The sequence below is a fragment of the Trachemys scripta genome, chromosome 22 (assembly GCF_013100865.1).
Source record: "Trachemys scripta elegans isolate TJP31775 chromosome 22, CAS_Tse_1.0, whole genome shotgun sequence".
NCBI lineage: Eukaryota > Metazoa > Chordata > Testudines > Emydidae > Trachemys > Trachemys scripta.
In genome coordinates, this window is record NC_048319.1 from 6,507,763 (window position 1) to 6,528,320 (window position 20,558).

The 20,558-nt window shown below is 49.4% G+C and overlaps 1 protein-coding gene across 2 annotated transcripts; it reads right to left on the minus strand.

Moving 5' to 3' along the window:
* Positions 1-1,595: 1,595 nt before the first annotated feature.
* On the minus strand, positions 1,596-18,886 carry TLE5 (TLE family member 5, transcriptional modulator; the record flags this gene model as incomplete). 2 transcript variants are annotated; one of them, XM_034755323.1, is given in 6 exon segments in its annotated part: positions 1,596-2,891; positions 4,053-4,127; positions 11,155-11,217; positions 13,540-13,584; positions 16,662-16,725; positions 18,789-18,886. In XM_034755323.1, coding segments are annotated over 6 exon segments (564 nt in total), but the record flags the coding sequence as incomplete, so codon positions are not given.
* Positions 18,887-20,558: the final 1,672 nt, after the last annotated feature.

Genomic DNA, 20,558 nt, shown 5'->3' on the forward strand with positions numbered 1-20,558 from the left:
TCTCTGAAGCAGCCCAAGGCAGGATTTGCCTCACCAAATGGGACCAATCTTCTTAAAAGGGGATGATCTTTGCTAAATGCGATCGGTTTGCAGGCCTGGTGGCTCACGCTCCCAGACAGCCAGCACGCAACGTTACCAGGGCCGGAGCCTGCTTTCCCCTATCGACTTGAGATCGTGCCGCCAGGCAGCAGAACTCTCCCCACGCCAGCTGGTCTAAGAGATACCAAGAGCAGAGCGATGTTATCGGAGCCAGAGGACAGCTACGATTAAGAGCTAGCAGCCAATTCCATTAGCGTGATCTCAGCCCCAGGGCAGCGAGGGTCTGGATTGTCCAGAGGTGATGAGATGCTCAGCACCTCTTGGGGGTCGGGAGGAGGTATCAGGCCTGCAGCATTTCATGGAGGGGACTAGTCGTGCGTAATCTATAGAGGTCACATTATAAACAGCTGCAGGACAGCACAGATCATTTGCACCAGCCACATCTAGCGGCCCAGCGCCGTAACATCCAGCCCTCAAGAAATCCCATCACAGAGCTTGCTTCTGCGGGAAGCTGTCAGCCTATCCCTATGTCAGGGACATTTGTTTCACCCAAAGCACCAACAGCAGCAGCTGCTTCTCCCACAACGCAGCAGCAGCTCGAGGCGCAGGGTGAACGCTGACAACGTGGTGCAGTTGCAGAGCTCCGCACGCTGCCAGCGAAAGGCCCGTGGGCTGATGGCTTGTATGAGGCCAGATGGCGGCGACTGGACCCTGGTGAGTGGGAGCGCAGAGTGGGGAAGGGAGGTTTTCCTGAAGCAGGGAGAACAGAGAGGGCCAGCACGTGAAAGGTGCTGGGGCCCAGACAGCAAATCCTTGCACAGCCTGTTAGTCTAAGCACGGCAATTAACCCTTTGCTCGGTTTCACGTGCACAGACAGTGAGATTTAACTCCTGTGACAACCACCTGAATGAAGGTGATTCAGGCTCCCTACCTGCCTCTGAAAACCCCAACGGCACAGACTCTTCTCCGAGAGACAAGGAAATCTCACTGCCACCGGAAGGCCAACTTCAGCTGTAGCCCTGGTTTGGGGTATCAGGCCGCCGGAGCATCCACTCGTGTGACACTGAGCGCTCACAGTCTGATGCTATGTGACAGCGCTGCAGTGTGCACAGGATCGGGGCCTTCGGAGTGTTCTTTGCCCATCACTCCGAGTACCTGGCAAAGGCAGCACCGACCAGCGAATACAGCGCTGAGCAGTCCAGGGTGCTGACCTATGGGGTGAGTCGTCTCCTCTCTCTGTGCCTTGTTTCCCTCTCCCATCCTCCCTCTCTTGTCTACAAGTCTAGGCCCGTTGGGACAGACCCCGCCTCTCACTAGGTGCTGGGCGCTGTACATACACAGCAGGGCAGTGATCTCAGTTGTGTCAGCCACAATATGAAGGCCCACCCCCCTTTTACAGATGGGGAAACTGAGGCACAGAACAGGGCCGTTCACGGCCACACAACAAGTCAGGTACAGAACCCAGGTCCTTTGCGTCTGCCCAAGGGGGGGAGAACAGAACCCTCCCTCTCCCCTTTTATTTACCAAGGGCCCAAAGAGCAGCAGCTGAGTCGCGGTTTTAACCAACCTTCTTATTTCTTTATTTGAAAGGCACAGCTAGTAACATCCTCAATACAGCATTTTCAGTTCCTCTTAGTATAGGTTGAGTGATTAAACACAAAAAGCCAAACAAGATTTCTCTCTAAAGGACTATATACAAACACGAGATTCTTTTTTTTTTTTTTTTTTTAATTCCATTTTGTTGTTTTTTTTTTTTTTAAAGAAAGACACGCTAGCGCACTGAAATAGAAACCGAGAAAGCTGCAGTATCCTTTTCCAAATGGTGGGGGGCAGGGAAGCAGAGGGAGGTTCTAAGCTGGTCTGATTTCTCCCCCCACCACCCACTCCTCCCACCATCTTAGACAGCCAGGTCCACTGCTGAGGAGGGCCAGCGGGCGGGGGAACTCCAGCTAGAAGTGGAGAAGCAGCGCGAAGAGACACACCTGGCACCTGGGGGCACTGGACTAGTATTGTGCTCCCAGGACTGGTTAAACAGGGATACATGCAGGACAGCAAGGTGCAGAACTGGCACTAGTGCAGGTGGGGGTGCCGAGACGGAACAGGGCCCGAACCAGTGAGACGCAATCGAAACCTACAGAGGTCGGGGCGTGGAGGGGCAGGGACAACGGGGCTGGAGAACGGGTTTGTATCTTTAAATACGCACCGGGGCCGGGGAGAGGGGGAATGGTGCCACTGCGCTTGCATGCAGTACCCGGAGTCCGGACACGGCTGGGCCCATCTGCCCAGCTCGGGGTCAGATCAACGTACTGCGGGCCAAGAGCTGGTGACAGCAGCGCTCGGCGTGGGAGTGACTGAGCGAGCCCAGGCCGGCGAGGGAGCTGGCGGAGAGTGGAATTTAACAGCTCCGTGTTCGTAGCGGTGGCGTTTATTGCTGCCGCGTTTCTATTCCGTTCTCAAGGGAGATGGATGCTCAGACCCCCCCCCCCCATCATGGGCATTGGGGGGAGGGGGGCGGGCATCGCACGGGTTGCATGCCTGGCAGGCTGCCACCGTAGACTACTGCAGTTCTGCGGAGCGTTGACTAGAGTGATACTGCATCTTTTACTGAACCCCCCCCCCCCCCAACCCTCACTTTAATCCGATTTCTCCCCGTCGTCATCTTGGTGGGTGTCCCCGTCGTGCCCGTTCTTGTCCTCCTTGGAGAGGTGAGCTTGGGAGCCCAGGGCGGACAGCGAGAGGAGCCCGGTGCCGGCGCTGACAGCCGGGAGGGAAGGGGGCTGGAGGCCCACGGGCAGTGGAGTCAGGGGGAGAGCCAGAGCCTGGAGCTGCGAGAGCTGGTGAGCTTGAAGCTGCTGCTGTAGAGAATGATGGACAGACAGACAACGGGAGAGGGTCATGTGTCGTTTGGAAAGCGTGCGGCCCCCACTCCCACTAAGGGCCTCTCTCCCCCGGGGAAGCCGCTGCCTGTGGATAACCCAGCTACAACAGGGCTTCAGCATAGAATCTCAGGGCTGGAAGGGACCTCAGGAGGTATCTAGTCCCACCCCCTGCTCAGAGCAGGGCCATCAAAGTGCCGTCTTGGCCAACAGCTGGGATGGAACCCGCGACCTCCAGAACTAAAAGCGTAGGCTGCTCCGGCTCCTTAGGGCCCTGTAATCGACGCGCACCCCTCTGCGGATCAGGCACAGAGGGGGACCTGTCACCCCCCCACTCCCCAAGAGTTACACTCATGCCTGAGCCACATCCAGACCAGGCTACGGCTTTAGGCGCTGCCGTGTTCCAGGCCCTGTGGGTGCATGGAGCCAAACCTGCCATCGCGCTGGCCCTGCCTCATGTTTTGACCCTGTGCGGGAGCAAGGCCGCTGGGCGGCAGCCAGGCTCTAGCCCTGTTCCTGTGCTGTGTGTCCTGGAGCCAAGCCAGACGGACATCCACAGCCCTGTCCAGATGCTCCCATCCCCGGTGCACACAGGTCGGCTGCTGATGGCGGAGGCAGCTTAGAACACAGCCTGGCCCAACGCAGCCCAGGTCGGTCTCTTATCAGCCCCTGTTATTACATGCGCTGGCCGGGCCATGCCAGCCTGAGGCCAATCATACAACCCAGCCTGGCCAGGGCAGAGCTGCAGCCAGCAGGATTCAGCGGAGGTCAAATGCACTGCCGAGGGCACATGTGTGCGTAGGGTCTGTGTAGGATTTGGTGAGCAGGGCTTGGGGGCCACGCTGCTGGCAACGAGGGTGTGCAAAGACCCTGTGTTGGTTTGGATGGGGGAGGGGGGCAAAGGCCAAGGGGACGGAGCTCAGAGCCCCACCGGTCCCCCTGGAGAAGAGCTAAAACCTTCTCCACTCTGGCCACACCCTGTGGCATGCCAGGGCCTGTCTGCTTTAAAGAACTCAGGCGGGTGTCACTTGGTTCCTGCACCGCGTTTAGCCAAAGGGATCTGAGCCTGGCGTTCACGCTGCCCTCCCCCTCCTGCCCGCTCCTCCCCACAGCCGCTCCTAACCGCACATCACGTACACGGATGATGGAATTCAGCTCTGGGGCGGTCACTTGCTTGGCTCGTTCAATGGCTCCCAGGACCTGCTGTTGGTGCTGGGGAAGGGAGAAGAGAGGGGGAAAAACAAGACAGCCTGAGTCATTTAAAATGGGTGTCGTTACTCAGCATGGCTGGGTCCAGCCCACGCCAGTGACCCCTAGGTTCCCCCAGCAGGTTGCACTGCCAGACAGGTTAGACTCATCCCCACCTGGGTTAATTCCTGTCCTAGGAGAGGCTCAAGCCAGGAGGGAGATTGTAAAAGGGCCTGATCCTGCAATGTTCCCTGTGTATGAATGGCAGGAGGGACGTCCCCGCCGAGCATGCGCTGCAGGAGCCGTCCCCATACCTACAGACACCGCTGGGTCTTGCAGGAGCCGAGTTTATTCCCTACCGGACGCCCCTGTCCCCTCTGGGTTTACTTGTACCTGCACATGTGAACTCTGACCCAGGGAAAGGTGCCCGCTCGCCAGCCCTGGCGACGGACAGCCTTCACCTACAGAACACACAGCACCGGCAGGGCAAGATCCCCCCCTTCTGCCCCACCCCGATGACTGCCAGCGAGCAGCCCTCTCTCATGCGACACCCCTCCCCGCCCGCAGCATCCGACGAACTGCCCAGGGGAAGATACACAGCAGGAGAGTGGGCAAACCAGAGACAAGGGGTGGGACTAACTGGCACCTTAATGGCCAGGGAGCAGAGAGAGCAGGTTAGCCTCCAGCCCTAGACGGAACAATCCCTCCAGATCAAGGGGGAGAGAGATTGGCAAAGCCAGGAGCAGTAGAGGGGCAAAGGGAGGCCATGTGGCCACTGTCCGCATGGCAGGCGGCTTTCGGGTTATCAGCCTGACACGTGCCCAATCACAACATTCACGTGAGGTCTCGGGGAGAGAAGTTGCCGATCAGTGGGCTGCCTTCCCCTCCCCCACCCTGGAACAACTTCCCACCCCATCCCGTCACCTCAGCTGCATTTCCAAGGAACAGACGCACCATTTTGCAATACTTTCCACCCCTACCCCCACCAGCCCATCTCAACACAAACAGATCCAGCAGCCACAGACCAAACCCTTGTCTGTTGTCCAGCCCCCTACAAGCCCCGGAGAAAGAGGGCCCCGTTAAATGGCATAAGCACAACACAAAGAGTTAAAAATCAGAGGATCACCCGACATCAAGGATCGGCCACACGCTACAGAAAGAGAATCAAAGGGCAAAATGCTGCCACAGCACACGGGGCACAGGCTCGTACTGGGTCAGGAAGCTGCAAATTTCCTGCTTCTTGGGGAGAGAATTCCAGGTTCTCCGCTCCAGGACAGATGCCCTCCCTGGAGGGAACGGAGGAGCGGAAGGAATGGGAATGTTCCCCAAGCCTGAATGCTTTAGCATTGGCTTCCCCTACAGAGCTACAAACCCAGTCACTATGGGGGCACCTACGCATCCCAGCTTAAACCAGGGCCTTAGGGTGATAGATGTGAGAGAACCTCTGTCCCTAGGAGCTCACGAGCTGAACAGGCCGGTGTTACCCCCTCTTCACCGATGGGGAACCGAGGCACAGAGAGAGAAGGCCCAAGAAGTCTGTAGCAGAGACAGGAACTGAGCCATGAGCTCCTGGATCCCAGTCCAGGGCCTTCACCGCAAGACACATTCCTCTCCATAACACAGCCACCAGCCCAGACTTTTCCAACAGAGTTATGCCTAGGCCAGTGGACTCCTGGGTTATGTTTTACAGCCAATGTAGAGCACCCACTCAAAGGCCTATGTATTGTTTCAGGCCTGTTTATGGCCTTGGGGGACATCTTCTGTCTAGCATAGTTAGGGGCATGGGGCTCTACACTCCCTCACCTTCCCACCACTCATGGTGCCAGAGGTTGCCTCGGACTACTCATAAAAATGGCCAATTGGGTCAGATCAACGGTCCATCTAGCCCAGTAGCCTCTCTTCCGACAGTGGCCGGTGCCTCAGAGGGAACTAACAGGATAGAGCAATTATCGAGTGACCCATCCCATCATCCAGTCCCAGCTTCCGGCAGTTGGGAGGTTTAGGGACACCCAGATCATGGAGTTGTGTCCATGACCATCTCGGCATTGATGGACCCATCCTCCATGAACTCATCTAGCTCCTTTTTGAACCCAGTTATTCTTTTGACCTTCACAATATCCCCTGGCAATGAGTTCCACAGGTTGACTGTGCATTGTGTGAAGAGATACTTCCTTATGTTTGTTTTAAACCTGCTGCCTACTCATTTCATTGGGTGACCCCTGTTTCTTGTGTTATGTGAAGGGGTAAACAACACTTCCCCATTCACGATTTTATAGACCTCTATTTTATCACTTCTTAGTTGTCTCCACCGCCCTGACCTCAAACTCCCCTACCAGCACATGGCTCATGGCTCAGTAGGGTAGATCGATTTAAACCAAAATTATTTAAAATCATCAATTTTAATCATGATTTAGATCAGCAAGCAGCACCCTTGATTATTATAATCCATTTTAATCTTGTTTTGCATCTGTACTTTCTAGTTATTTTCCTAAAGAAAGGTGGATTCTCATTGGTTGGTAACAAGTTGATTTGCAACTAAATATACCCTTTAGCCTAAATTAAGTGCTTCTTTTTGCCACCCAGGAGGATATACTGTATCTATTCACGTTTATTTAAGCAATTCTATAATCATAGAACGTCAGGGTTGGAAGGGATCTCAGGAGGTCATCTAGTCCAACCCCCTGCTCAAAGCAGGACCAATCCCCAGACAGATTTTTGCCCCAGATCCCTAAATGGCCCCTTCAAGGATTGAACTCACAACCCTGGGTTTAGCAGGCCAATGCTCAAACCACTGAGCTATCCCTCCCCCCCCCTCGAATGTTAGAAGATGGTGAATGACTCATTTCTTAGTTACTAGATGATTAATTTTTTAATTGTGGTGTGTGAAGCTCTTCCACTTGGGTGGAAATACAAAATTAAAAAATGCACAAAAACATTTTGAAAATTATTAGTTAAATAAAACTACATTAAATGGGCAGGATATGTGAGAAAAAATTAGGTTTAATCAAAACATGTTTTGCATTTAAAACTAACGGATTTATTAAACAAAAGAAGTATTACCTGTAGTTAGTGAACTGAACTGATTGTTTCTGGCCACCGTGTCGTTCAAGATATTAGAACTAGCAGATCTCATCCTTTCAGACCTCATTTTTATATATAGATTGGAAAATGACAAAGGGGGAATATGATAGAGGTCTATAAAATTATGAATGGTGTGGAGAAAGGATAAATAATACTTTACTTTCATACAATGAGAGGCAGGGGCAACCAATGAAATTAATTAGACACCAGACTTAAATTTAAGATAAGGAAGTATTTCTTCACACAACACAGTCAACCTGTGGAACTCATTGCCAGGGGATGTTGTGAAGGCCAAAAGAATAACTGGCCTCAAAAAGGAACTAGGTAAGTTCCTGGAGGATAGATCTATCAATGGCCATTAGCCAAGATGGTCAGGGATGTAACCCCATGGTCTGGGTGTTCCTAAATCTCTGACTGCCAGACAACGGGGGATGGATCACTTGATAAATTTCCCTATTCTGTTCATTCCCTCTAAAGCATCTGGCACTGGCCACTGTCAGAAGACAGGACGCTGGGCTTATGGACCATTGGTCTGACAGCCTGGGACCATTCTTATGTTCTCATAAAACGTTCCTGCTTTTTCCAATTCCCAATTGCTTTCTCAATTTTGAATGAGCTAGTCCCCGAACTGAATAAAGTTGAATAAACTAAAATGAAGGCAATGTTCCCCCTAAACCTGCGGAAGAGGCTACAGCAGTCCAAAGCTGAGTTAGCACTTCAACAAACTCTGGTTAAAGGTATTTCGCTGGTGCCTGTTACCAGTTCAGTGGTTTGACTTTAAGACTTCGGGTGCAAATATGTGCTGCTTAATACGATTTAAATTATTTTAACAGACTAGAGTAAATTTAAGCCTTAACACTTTTGTGACAATGTCAAATTTAATTTTAAATCTATTTATTTTGAATAAATTGTATTGAAATAAAAAAAACATTTTTTTTGATTAAAGAAATGATGGATTTTTATCCACCCTGGATCCCCAGTACAGCTGGACTCTGCCACCTGGAGGCCCCATGCACCCCCCCAAAAAAATCTCATTTCCAGTGCAAGAAAGCACCACGGAAGAGGGGTCAGGATTTGCTCCAACTGGACACAGGTCCCTGTGCAGCACCAGAGCGAGTTTTACCCTTTACTTGGACCATGCAGCAGACTCCAGGCTACTGCCGGAAGCAAAGGGATGCTTAGAGGCCTCAGAGCCCCCATGAAAAGCAGCAAGGAAGAAACACTGGTTAGTTTAAGCACCCAAATATTTTCTCCAGAGATCAAATGCTTTCTGCCTGGAACGTGACCTGGGCACAAATTCTGAGTGACAGGCAGCTTAGAGAGCCATTGGGAAGGCTGGCACCAATGCTAGAAAAATTCAGAAAAGGTACTATTGTAATTGGCCCATGGAGGTGGCAATAGGAAAAAAAAAAACAACAACTCCAAATATAATCTCCAGCAAGTAGATTCTTCTCAAGCTTGGCATAGGGGCAGGGTGAGAGCCCTGCGATAAGAGAGAGAACGTGTAGCTGTGGATAAGTTACTCGAGAGCTCTGATCTGCAAGTTCCTTAAATTCTCCCCCAAAGGAGAACAAAGTAAACCCCCCCCCCACCCAGTACCACCCCAATGGCGGATTCCGGCCACAATTCCACTGTGCGTCACATCATTTTATGAGACTTGTACTGCAAAGGTAAACACTCCAAGACTGCTAAGTCAAAATCAAATTGAGGTGTCAGATTCTCCCCCAATGCCCTCCTCCCTCTCTTTTAAAAAAAAAGAGAGAGAGAGAGCCAGTGTATTAATTAATGAAGCAAAGGAACTAAAATATTAAGGAACAGACACATGGAGGGTTTTTTTTTTTTAAATACACACTCCATCCTCCTAATTAGCTGCCAGCGTGCCCCAACCATAGTTCACAGAAACAGCCGATGACTCTAATCATGGGAAACGCACGGAGAGAGAACAGAGACCATCTTTGTCTGCGGCTGCTCCACAAAGGATAGGATATTTTAGCCATAACGTGCAGGAGGGAGGAGAACACTCCAGTGCTATTTTAAATGTTTCAGGCCAGAGTTTCAGAAGGGGCAGCTCTAGGGCTGTCGATTAATTGCAGTTCTCATGCAATTAAAAAAATGAATCGTGATTAATCGCAGTTTTAATCGCCTGGTTAAACAATGGAATACCAATTGAAATGTATTAAATATTCTGGATGTTTTTCTACATTTTCATATATTGTATTTTGTGTTGTAATTGAAATCGAAGTGTATATTATTTTTTATTACAAATATTTACACTGTAAAAATAAGAGAAACAGTATTTTTCAATTCATCTCATACAAGTACCGTAGTGCAATCTCTGTTGTGAAAGCGCAACTTACAAATGTAAATATTTTTGTTACATAACTGCACTCGAAAACAAAACACTGGAAAACTTCAGAGCCTACAAGTCCACTCAGTCCTGCTTCCTGTTCAGCCAATCGCTCAGACAAGCATTTACATTTACAGGAGATGCTGCTGCCCTCTTCTTATTTACAATGTCACCAGAAAGTGAGAACAGGCTCTCACATGGCACTTTTGTAGCCGGCGTTGCAAGGTATTTACATGCCAGATATGCTAAACATTCATATGCCCCTTCATGCTTCAACCACCATTCCAGAGTACATGCTTCCATGCTGATGACCCTCGTTAAAAAAAATAATGTGTTAATTATATTTGTGACTGAACTCCTTGGGGGAGAATTGTACGTCCCCTGTTCTGTTTTACCCGTATTCTGCCATATATTTCATGTTATAGCAGTCTCAGATGATGACCCAGCATATGTTCGTTTTAAGAACACGTCCACTGCAGATTTGACAAAATGCAAAGAAGGTACCAATGTGAGTTGTCTAAAGATAGCTACAGCACTCGACCCACGGTTTAAGAATCTGAAGTGCCTTCCAAAAATCTGAGAGGGACGAGGTGTGGAGCATGCTTTCAGAAGTCTTAAAAGAGCAACACTCCGATGTGGAAACTACAGAACCCGAACCACCAAAAAAGAAAAAAAAAAAATCAACCTTCTGCTGGTGGCATCTGAATCAGATAATGAAAATAAACATGCGTCGGTCCACACTGCTTTGGATCGTTATCAAGCAGAACTGGTCATCAGCATGGACGCATGTCCCCTGGCATGGTAGTTGAAGCATGAAGTGACATATGAATCTTTAGCGCATCTGGCATGTAAATATCTTGCGACGCCGGCTACAACAGTGCCACGCGAACGCCTATTCTCACTTTCAGGTGACATTGTAAACAAGCGGGCAGTATTATCTCCTGCAATGTAAACAAACTGGTTTGTCTGAGCGATTGGCTGAACAAGAAGTAGGACTGAGTGGACTTGCAGGCTCTAAAATGTTACATTGTTTTATTTTTGAATGCAGTTTTTTGTGTACATAGTTCTACATTTGTAAGTTCAACTTTCATGATAAAGAGATTGTACTACGGTACCTGTATTAGAGGAATTGAAAAATACTTTTTTTTTTTTTAAACAGTGAAAATACTTGCAATCAAAAATAAATATCAAGTGAGCACTGTACACTTTGTATTCTGTGTTGTAATTGAAATCAATACGTTTGAAAATGTAGGAAACATCCAAAAATATTTAAAGAAATGGAATTCTATTGTTATTGAATTGCGCGATTACTTTTTGTAATCGCTTGACAGCCCTAGTCAGTTCCCATGGAGGCATTCAGCAAGTGATCACATCTCCCAGATTTGGTGCATCGGGGGCAGAGCTCTTTGGAAACAACCTGGGCCTGATCAGGAGGGCTGAGCGCTTGAAAATATCTGACCCCACCTGCCCAATTCGGTGGGTGGCTCCGGAATGCCCACTGAACTCAAGATCTGAAGGCACTTGGCAACTGGCAGGATCGGGCTCTTTTAAGCGGTGTTTTTAAAGCCCCCGCCGCTCGCAATTCACAGTGTAAAAAGGGATGGGGAGTGGGGAAAAGGTTACCTCTTGAGACAGGTAGGGCAAGACTTGAGCGCAAATCCCATTTAACCGCTTGACAATTTCAGCCTGGAATTAAAAAAAATAGTCAAACAAGACTGGCACATTCCCTGCAGATTATCTGCCCTGATCAATATCCATCCACCTGAACATCTCCCCCCAACCCCAACCTCCTTGACTCCTAGCAGAAGCCACCCAGACTCATTTAGAAAAAAAAAATAAATAAATCCACTCCAGACCCTTGCAAAAATAAATCCTGCTGATCACACGGAGCGAGTTTTCAATATTCTCCCTTCCCTCTCAGGGACTCAAATATGCATTTAATAAAGAAAGCAGGGGCCTATAGGAAGGAAATTTATTAGAAACCAGGCTGGGAAGTGCTGAATTATGTACGATGCTCAGATCTAGACAGACATTTGTTTCACTGCTGCTCTCCCCTTCCAAGCGGGAGAGGCGGTGATGAAATTAGTTGTAGGCCTCCTTGGAATCATCTCACCCCCCTTCCCCACATTATTTTTTTTAAATTCTATAAATCTTGAGCATTTGCACCAGGAACGCTAGCAAGTGGGAGACTTGGTTAATAACAACCAATAGGCCCAGGGAGAGACAAAGGCCGATTCTTAATAAGAAGGGCAAAAAAAAAAGAAAAAAAACTATAGCAGAGATCAGATTAAAAACAGTGTCGGCTGGTTCCCATGGGGTTTACTAAAGAGACTCTAAATGTTTTTTTAACGCTCTTCTCCTGGGAAATGAGCAAAGCTGTTCATAAAAAAAAAAAAAAAATGTAAAAAGAAAGGCCGGATTCCGACTGAAGGGAGAGGAATACGGGGCCAGGTTGATGATGCACAGAGGCACCTAATGGGCTTTACAGAAGCCACGAAGCAGGTTGGGGACTGAACGTGAAAAACTAGAGAGGATTCAGAGAAGAGCCAGGAGAGAGATTAAAGGATTGGGAAACATGCCTGGTAGCGACAGACTCGAGGAACTTATCAAAGAGAAGGTTAAGGGGTGACTTGATCGCAGCCGAAGCACTTGCACGGGAAAGAGGCGTTTGATAAAGATCGAGGGCTCTTCACACGAGCAGACAGAGGTCTGACAAGGTCCAATGGCTGGACGCTGAAGCTAGACAAATTCAGATTAGAAACCAGGTGCAGACAGACCCCAGTTTTCGGTTTTATTTAAATAGCTGTGGAACGAGGGAATCCATGTGTAAAAATAGAGACCTATATTAACCAATAGGGACTGGTGATTTTTTGAGTGCCCAACGTGACACAACAGAAGGGGCTGGGTATTTCCTTAGGGGCTTTTTGAAAAATCAGGTCTCCAGAAAGCACTGAAAACAGCTGCAGTATAGAAACTGTGCCTCATGGCCCCAACTCGGGCCTGCCAAATTCTGCAGCATCTTCCATCCAGAGCAGGGGCTTCCCTTTAACTAGAAACATTTATTTTGGATTGGTGCCGGGGCACAGGTCAGCAGCAGGAGTTTGAAGTTACCCAGAGGCCCACAGAAGAGATCTAATTTTACCATCCCCCACCCCAAAGAGATTTAAGAGGTGCATAAAATCCACAACCTCCCAGACTCTCCCCATCAAAGAGACTCCCTGTCCGCCAGCACCTCGCCCGTCCCTGGGGCTGCCGTACGACAGCCGACCACAAGAATTTTCTACGGCCCGGGAACAGTTAAACAAAAAACCATACAGCACAAGCCCTCGTGAATCACAGGCTACTTGTTTTCAAAGAATCTTTAAAAGATTCTTCCTGCTTCCCCAGCCTTTTCAGCGGAACATGTGACCGGGAGGAAGCAGCAGCTGCTAAGGAGATCAGCAAGTCCAAACAAGATTTCAGAGGGGGTTATGATCTAGGCATGTCTCTGTGCTGTACTGAGCATTCCAACAGCTCTCCGGAGGGGAGGCCGCTCAGCCTGGCATCACACCCTGCAGGGCCCCTACCTTTGATCTTTGCCCGTCTGTGGGCCGCTGTGCCTCCCCAATCCCACCTCATTCTGGTCCCCCACCTCCTCCATTGGAGCCTAACATCTGACAGGAGATGCAGAGCGCTGAGTGTGTCCCCCTCCCCCAGCCTCCCCTCTCCTCTCCAACTGGAGTCTAACCCCCAATCCACGAACGTCAAGCAACGAGGCAAGCGTGTGTCCATGCAGGGGAGCAGAAGGAAACGAATCCATCACAAAAGCAGCTCAAATCTTACGGACTAGAGAAGTTTCATGGCTTTTTGATGACTCCCACAATGAAATTAAGCCAGCAGAGGTAGGGCAGGGCGGGTCGGGTCAGAGAGGTTCAGTGAAGAAAATAACTAACTTCTTAGAAAGTCCAACCTCCTCCCACCCCATCCTAGCAGCTGCGGAAAGCACCCAGAGAGAGAAGCTAGTCTCACCTGTTTGTGCATTTCGATATTGAGCCCGTAGGACATCTCGTAATACTGCAGGGGGAGAGGAAAGAGAAACAGCAACAACTCAGATTCCACACGCAACCAGCGTCACAAACTCTCAAAGCTTTTATAACGAAGCCGCAAAGGAGCCAGACTGGAGCAGACCAGCGCTTTGCGAGTCACTGAACATAGTGTCAGAAGAAGGTGCAAGAAACCCTGCAGTAACTGCTCAGGAGGGGATGTTATCTCCCCATTAGGGGCTGGCTTACGCCCTGGAGCATGAGGGTTTCACATCCCTTTCTGCACTCCTGGGATGAAATCCTGAGTCCACTGGAAAAAGCTTCCACCTATTTCGATGAGGCCAGCGCTGCATCTCTGGGGTGTTCTCGCCGTTTGGCTCCCCTGATTGCTTCATTCCGATGAACATCAACGTTCACGTGTGAGGAGTTTCTTCTCTTCCTTTTTAAAGCCAACCAGGGAACAGGGGCCCTCCCTAATTGCGATTCGAAGTTTCAAGGCCGCAGCAGCCAACAAATGCAGAAATAAAACCCTTCTGTTAGCTCCCCGCTAACGGGCTGCTGGCTACAATGGACAGAGGGCAACAGCTGACTGCAGGGGCCACGTGGGATTAAATTTAATGATTTACTTAGGTGGTCAGATTTTTTGGGGGCGGGAACTGGTTTTTTGTTCACCTGGCACAAGGGGGTTCTGGTCCCAGATTGGGGTCCCACGCACTACCTAATAAATGGTGGGAATTCTCTCCCTCTCAGCCCCACCAATTGCGGATACTCACCTGCTCCTGAAAAGAATCTCATCCTTCCACATTGTCCTAAGCCCCTCTCCTCCACCACCTCTGGTTCAAAGCACGTATCAATGAGAGCGGGGGCTGGCATACGAAATCAAAACTTCCCCATCCCTGTCCAAAAAACCAGCTCTCGACACCCTCACCTCTCCGCACCAGAAATAATAATTTTAAAGAAGACACTAGCTCCCCTATATATATGTGTGTGTGTGTGTGTGTGTGTGTGTGTATATATATATATATATATATACACATACACACACAAAAACACACACACACACACACACACACATATACATACATACACACACAAAACCCAAAAAATGCTTCCTTCACTTTCTTGTCTTTGCCGCTCACCTGTACAGCTATGGCTCCCATCAAAGACTACATTTCAATCAATGGATATTTTTCTATCAGCCACCTCCCCTATTCAGGTATCAACCAAGGCCTGGGATTGAGGCAGGGGGATGTACACGGGGTGGGGTGGGACGGCCCTTTTTATTTCTGCTTTTAAATCCATAACTCCTCCCAGAAGAAATTCTGCATTCATTCCCGCCTCTTGTCTCTCCATTCCAGGGCAGGTGCAGCAGCTGTCTGCCTGGCTCTGGGTCATCTTTATGGACAGCACTGAGAGCTTCCCATTAACTCCTTGAGACGAGCGTGTCAGCCCAACCCTCAGCACCAGCTGCGGACTCTGCACTTCCAGCCCCACCCCACCTGTGGCCAGGAGTTAAAGGTGCATGTTTAATAATACACTACAAGATGGCACTACCGAGGGCTGAGTTTTGACCACGTGTGGGAGAAGAACAGCAGAATAGTGTTTCCCTAACAAATTAAAATGGCAAAGCGTGCATCTAACAGCCAGTTCCTTGCCTGAGTCTCTCCGCTGTCCTTGCACCTTCACTCCAGCACCCACCGCTCTGATGTGGTAGCGTTTCACACCCACTCTGCATTGGCCTAGATGACTGTAGGAGAGCAAGCCGGCGGTCTAACTGACGCCCAGCAGCTGTGCTACAAGTCAGCGTTGTCTGGTGTTTGCATTACAAAACCCCGTTTTACAGCAGTTTCAAGCGTTGCTATTTTCCAATACACCGAGCGGAGGATAACAGTCTTTCCCCTGCCTTCCAGCCAAGGCGCTCACAGCCCTTTACCACCACTAGCAAGTCAAAGCCTCGCTACTTCCTATCAGGTTGGGACGGTAAGCACCATCCCGTTTTACTGACACACTGAGAGGTCAGTAGCAGAGCCAGGAATCAAACCCTTGGACCTTGATGCCCAGGTCTGAGCTGGAACTGCTCGGCCATGCTTCCTCCCAGCAGCTTGTCAGCTGGGGTTTTCCCAGCCCTCCTGGGATTTCACTCCACTTCCATCTTCCTTAGCACATAACATCTCTGCTTCTCCACGGGCCGGCTGTCACCAAGTTCTTCAAGGAGTCTGGCGGCATCTTAAAGACTAACAGATTTATTTGGGCATAAGCTTTCGTGGGTAAAAACCTGCATCTGAAGAAGTGAGGTTTTTACCCACGAAAGCTTATGCCCAAATAAATCTGTTAGTCTTTAAGGTGCCACCAGACTCCTCCTTGTTTTTGTAGATACAGACTAACACGGCTACCCCCCTGATACTTGACACCAAGTTCTTCTGCCTGTCGCTTACAGAACAAGGACATCCCTTTCCCAGGACTGGTAACTCCCCGCCACGTCTGATGATGCCCCTGGCAACACTGCCCCCAAGAACCCTCAGGTCTCCCCCAAAATACCTCTGGGTCCATTTTTAATGACCCTTCTCGCTGTGGTATCCGAGTGCCTGGAGACCATGTTTGGCTCCCTGCTGGAAAACAACACATGACACGTGCGTTTCCCTGACTCTGTTGTCTTGTCTATTTCGTTCATATGCTCTCTGGGACATGGACTGTCTGTACAGTGCCCGGCAAAACTCTCCGCTGGCCCCATAATAATCCAACATGGAGTATTTCCTTACAAATCTGTCTAACTTCTCCTCTCTTTGGGGGCCATCAATTCTGTATTCCTAGTTTAGCAGTTCTCAACCATTCCTATAACACATCTGCCCTAAATCTCCCCTCCCACCTCACCAGGGACCCCACCCTCACATGGCAACACAACAGAGGCAGGAAGGTGGTGACATCTGCTGGTCACCCACCAAGTGGAGAAGCCGCGTTCCAGTTACTTTGATTGGGGCGAGGGGAGGGGAGTCATGGACTGAGTAGATCTGAGGGCTAGCGTTCTGTTTAACCGCGTCCTCCCACATCCCACTGGGGATGCCCCTCGACCTCTGCCCCACGCCCTCTGCTACTGGAGCAGAGCCTTACCATGACATAGTGACGTTGCATCTCTGATTTCTCGCTGGCCAGCTTGTCACATTCCAACTTCAAGCTGAAAGATCAAAAACAGACAGGGACTCAGAGAGCTTGGCTAGAGATCACAATGGTTTTTGGGGAGCTATAACTCTCGGCTCATGAACAGTTGTTTCCTGTATTTTGTACAGCGCCTAACACCATGAGGCCCCCAAACACGACAGCAATCGAGCGGTTATAAAGAAGATTGTAAGCTCTTCGGGATACCGACTGTCTTTGTGTTGTGCCTTTGTACAGCGCTGAGCACAAGGGGGTCCTGATCCATCACTAGTGCTACCACAATACAGATAATTAAAGAGATACTCTAACAGCATTAGACTGCCCAGTGATGAGAAGGGCTTACACCCGGTTACCCATTAGTCAAGCCTTTATTTTTCAGCAGAAACAGAGAACACTGGAAGGAAGGCGAGTTCTCCAACTGGTCCTTGGGTCCACTCCTGCAGCCCTTGTTAGGTGAGCCAAGTCACAGGTGTCAGGAAGGATTGAAGCATAGACTGATTTCCAGATCCTGTCAGGAATTATCACATGGGCTGTCGGGACAGTATTACACATACTCTCCTGAAAGATTCTGGGTGCGTTATGGGAAAGTAACAATTACCTGACTAATTAATGCAGGCACTCCAAAAACAAAGCCAAACCAGTATCTTCTATTATTTAAGGTATTTACATTTAATAAAGCAGGTGATTTCCACTGCTAGAATTTCAGCAAGCATGTGCCATGGTTTTATATTTCAAACAAGGAACAGCTTTACCTTTACCTTCCCAGAACCTGTTTCTTTTCCAGCAGATTAGATCTCGCAAATGTCTCCCACTGAAAGACCTCCAGTCTAACGCAGCTGTATTTCTGGCACTTGCATATACCACATATGGCACTGCTAAAGGCAGAGGTGTTCTGGGAAATCAGCCATTTCTGAATAGCGACTTCTGGCCACCACAGACTTCTGTTGTGATACTCTAGGCACGAACCTGCACTCCTATTGTCCAGCAGCAGCCCAACTGGGATGCAAGGCACGTGGGAAAGTCATAGCAGTGCTAAATGAACAAGCTAACAGCCACAAAAAGTCATGTCCATAAGGGCACAAAATGGACAGATCCTAACGGCGTAGTCGATAATTAAAAGAGGATACCATCAGGTTGATTTAGGCCCCACCTTTTAGGTGTTGATACAATAAAAGCCAAATCTTAAGATCACTAGAAACGTTTCTTTGAAAAAATTGAAATTCTTAGATTTAAACATTCCCCTGCAGCGTTTGCAACCGAAACATTGCCACCACGGGCTAGTGCATGGGAACCAGAACGCAAAACTGACTAGAAACTCCCAACCAGCGTGCAACCGGCTAGTCCACCATCGTCGTTAAAGCTGAGCAAAAGGACAAACCAACAGCACTGCTGCTCAAGGGAAAAATTTAAAGCATTCAGCTTTAATTATCTAAAGGGTTATAACACTGCATAATATTTTTTTTCCCCCACAACTTCGGTGCCATTTTAGCCATGGCCAGTCCTCGCTCTAATGCGTTCAATTACATTTCAAGTGTGGCCACTGGGAAGGAAGTCCTCTTCCAAAGCACATTGCTAGGGTCTCTTTCTCCTTCCTCGGGGATCGCCTGCTAGGATCAGTTCTATTTCCCTGGCAACTGCAGTGGTATACGGGGGGAAGGCTGCAAGAAACTGGTCTGGTTCTTCCAGCTGTCTATCATCACGTAGCTATCTAGCCAATCAGCTCCGAACAACCCTTCCCCTCCTGTAGAGCCTTATTTTAATTTTAAAGCTTCACACCAGAGGAGAACAAGTGACAGGCCCTTGGGACCCACCTGCGAAAGCATCATTTATCACCGCCATCTCTGGCTAGATATCGAGAGCGTCACAGTGACAACACGCAGCATATGAGGAGAGCATCCGTTACGGCTCGCTGGGAGGAGGGGCATCGCCGAGACAACACGTACTTTGGCCTGGGCATTGAAAAACATCCCCGCTGGCTCCCGCCGGGTCCTTAGGCATGGAGAGCCGGACAGGGCGCAGAAGAGAGGGAGAACACCGGGCCGCCCATCAGGCTGCGGCCAGCCACAGGATACTCCGGCTCACCTGTGATACTGAGCCTGCAGGAGCTGGAATTCGTCCTTAATCCGGTCACAGGAATCGGAAGTTGTGAACTTCAGCTGCTGCGGCAGGTGAGAGGAGCCCTTTAATGACACAGAACAGAGCGCCTGGCAATAAGGGAGGAGGGAAAGCAATGCCCAGACGAGCGCTTCCCCTCCAGCACAGCTGCCTCCATGCCCCAGCACTGGGCAGTCACCTCCTGCTTCCAGGCCCCTACCAATGACAGCAATAACAGCCCCCTTCCTTAGCACTTTTGCTCCAAGGAGCTGGAATTAAGCCGCACCCCATCTCTGAGAGACACCTATTACCCCCATCTCTCAGCTGGGGAACGCAGGTCCAGAAAGGTGACATGACTTGCCCAAGGTCATGTAGCCCTGGCACTGACCCGCTGTCTACGGCACTTAGCAGAGGGCCAGATATCGGACCGCCTCCCAATCTTTAATGTGTTTATCCTCAAGGCACCCGTGTGAGGGAGGGCAGGGCTCTTATCTCCATTTTACAGATGGGAAACTGAGGCACAAACAGGCTAAGTGACTGGCCCAAGGAACGGAACCCAGGTCTCCCCAGTCCCAGGCTAGCACTCTAACTGCTGAGCCCCCCTTTCACCTAGCTGATCACTGCTCGCAGAGCCTTCGCCACAACACCTCCTTTAATAACAGGAACTTGGGCCCCTCTTCAACCAGGAAACACCCCACTGGAGAAATCCGACACCGAATTTTATAAGGAGAATTGACTGGGGCGGAGGTGGGTTTACAACATCCTCCTCCCCCATCCCCGATCTTCCAGCCTAGTTTTTTTTTTTAAGGCAACATAAGAATGGCCATACTGGGTCAGACCAAAGGTCCATCCAGTCCAATATCCTGTCTACCAACAGTGGCCAATGCCAGGTGTCCCAGAGGGAGTGAACCTAACAGGTAATGATCAAGTGATCTCTCTCCTGCCATCCATCTCCACCCTCTGACAAACAGAGGCTAGGGACACCATTCCTTACCCATCCTGGCTAATAGCCATTAATGGACTTAACCACCATGAATTTATATAGTTCTCTTTTAAACCCTGTTATAGCCCGAGCCTTCACAACCTCCTCAGGCAAGGAGTTCCACAGGTTGATTGTGCGCTGTGTAAAGAAGGACTTCCTTTTATTTGTTTTAAACCTGCTGCCCATTAATTTCATTTGGTGGCCCCTAGTTCTTATATTATGGGAACAAGTAAATAACTTTTCCTTATTCACTTCCTCCACACCACTCATGATTTTATATACCTCTATCATATCCCCCCTTAAGTCTCTTTTCCAAGCTGAAAAGTCTTAGCCTCTTTAATCTCTCCTCATATGGGACCCGTTCCAAACCCCTAATCATTTCAGTTGCCCTTCTCTGAACCTTTTCTAATGCCAGTATATCTTTTTTGAGATGAGGAGACCATATCTGTACGCAGTATTCAAGATGTGGGCGTACCATCGATTTATATAAGGGCAATAAGATATTCTCCGTCTTATTCTCTATCCCCTTTTTAATGATTCCTAACATCCTGTTTGCTTTTTTGACTGCCGCTGCACACTGCGTGGATGTCTTCAGAGAACTACCCACGATGATGCCAAGATCTTTTTCCTGATTAGTTGTAGCTAAATTAGCCCCCCCATCATATTGTATGTATAGTTGGGGTTATTTTTTCCAACACTCCTATCTTACATGGCTCTAACTAGACGTGGGTATTAAAAAGTGGAGGAAGAACAAACATTTATTCTTTTCTGTCAGG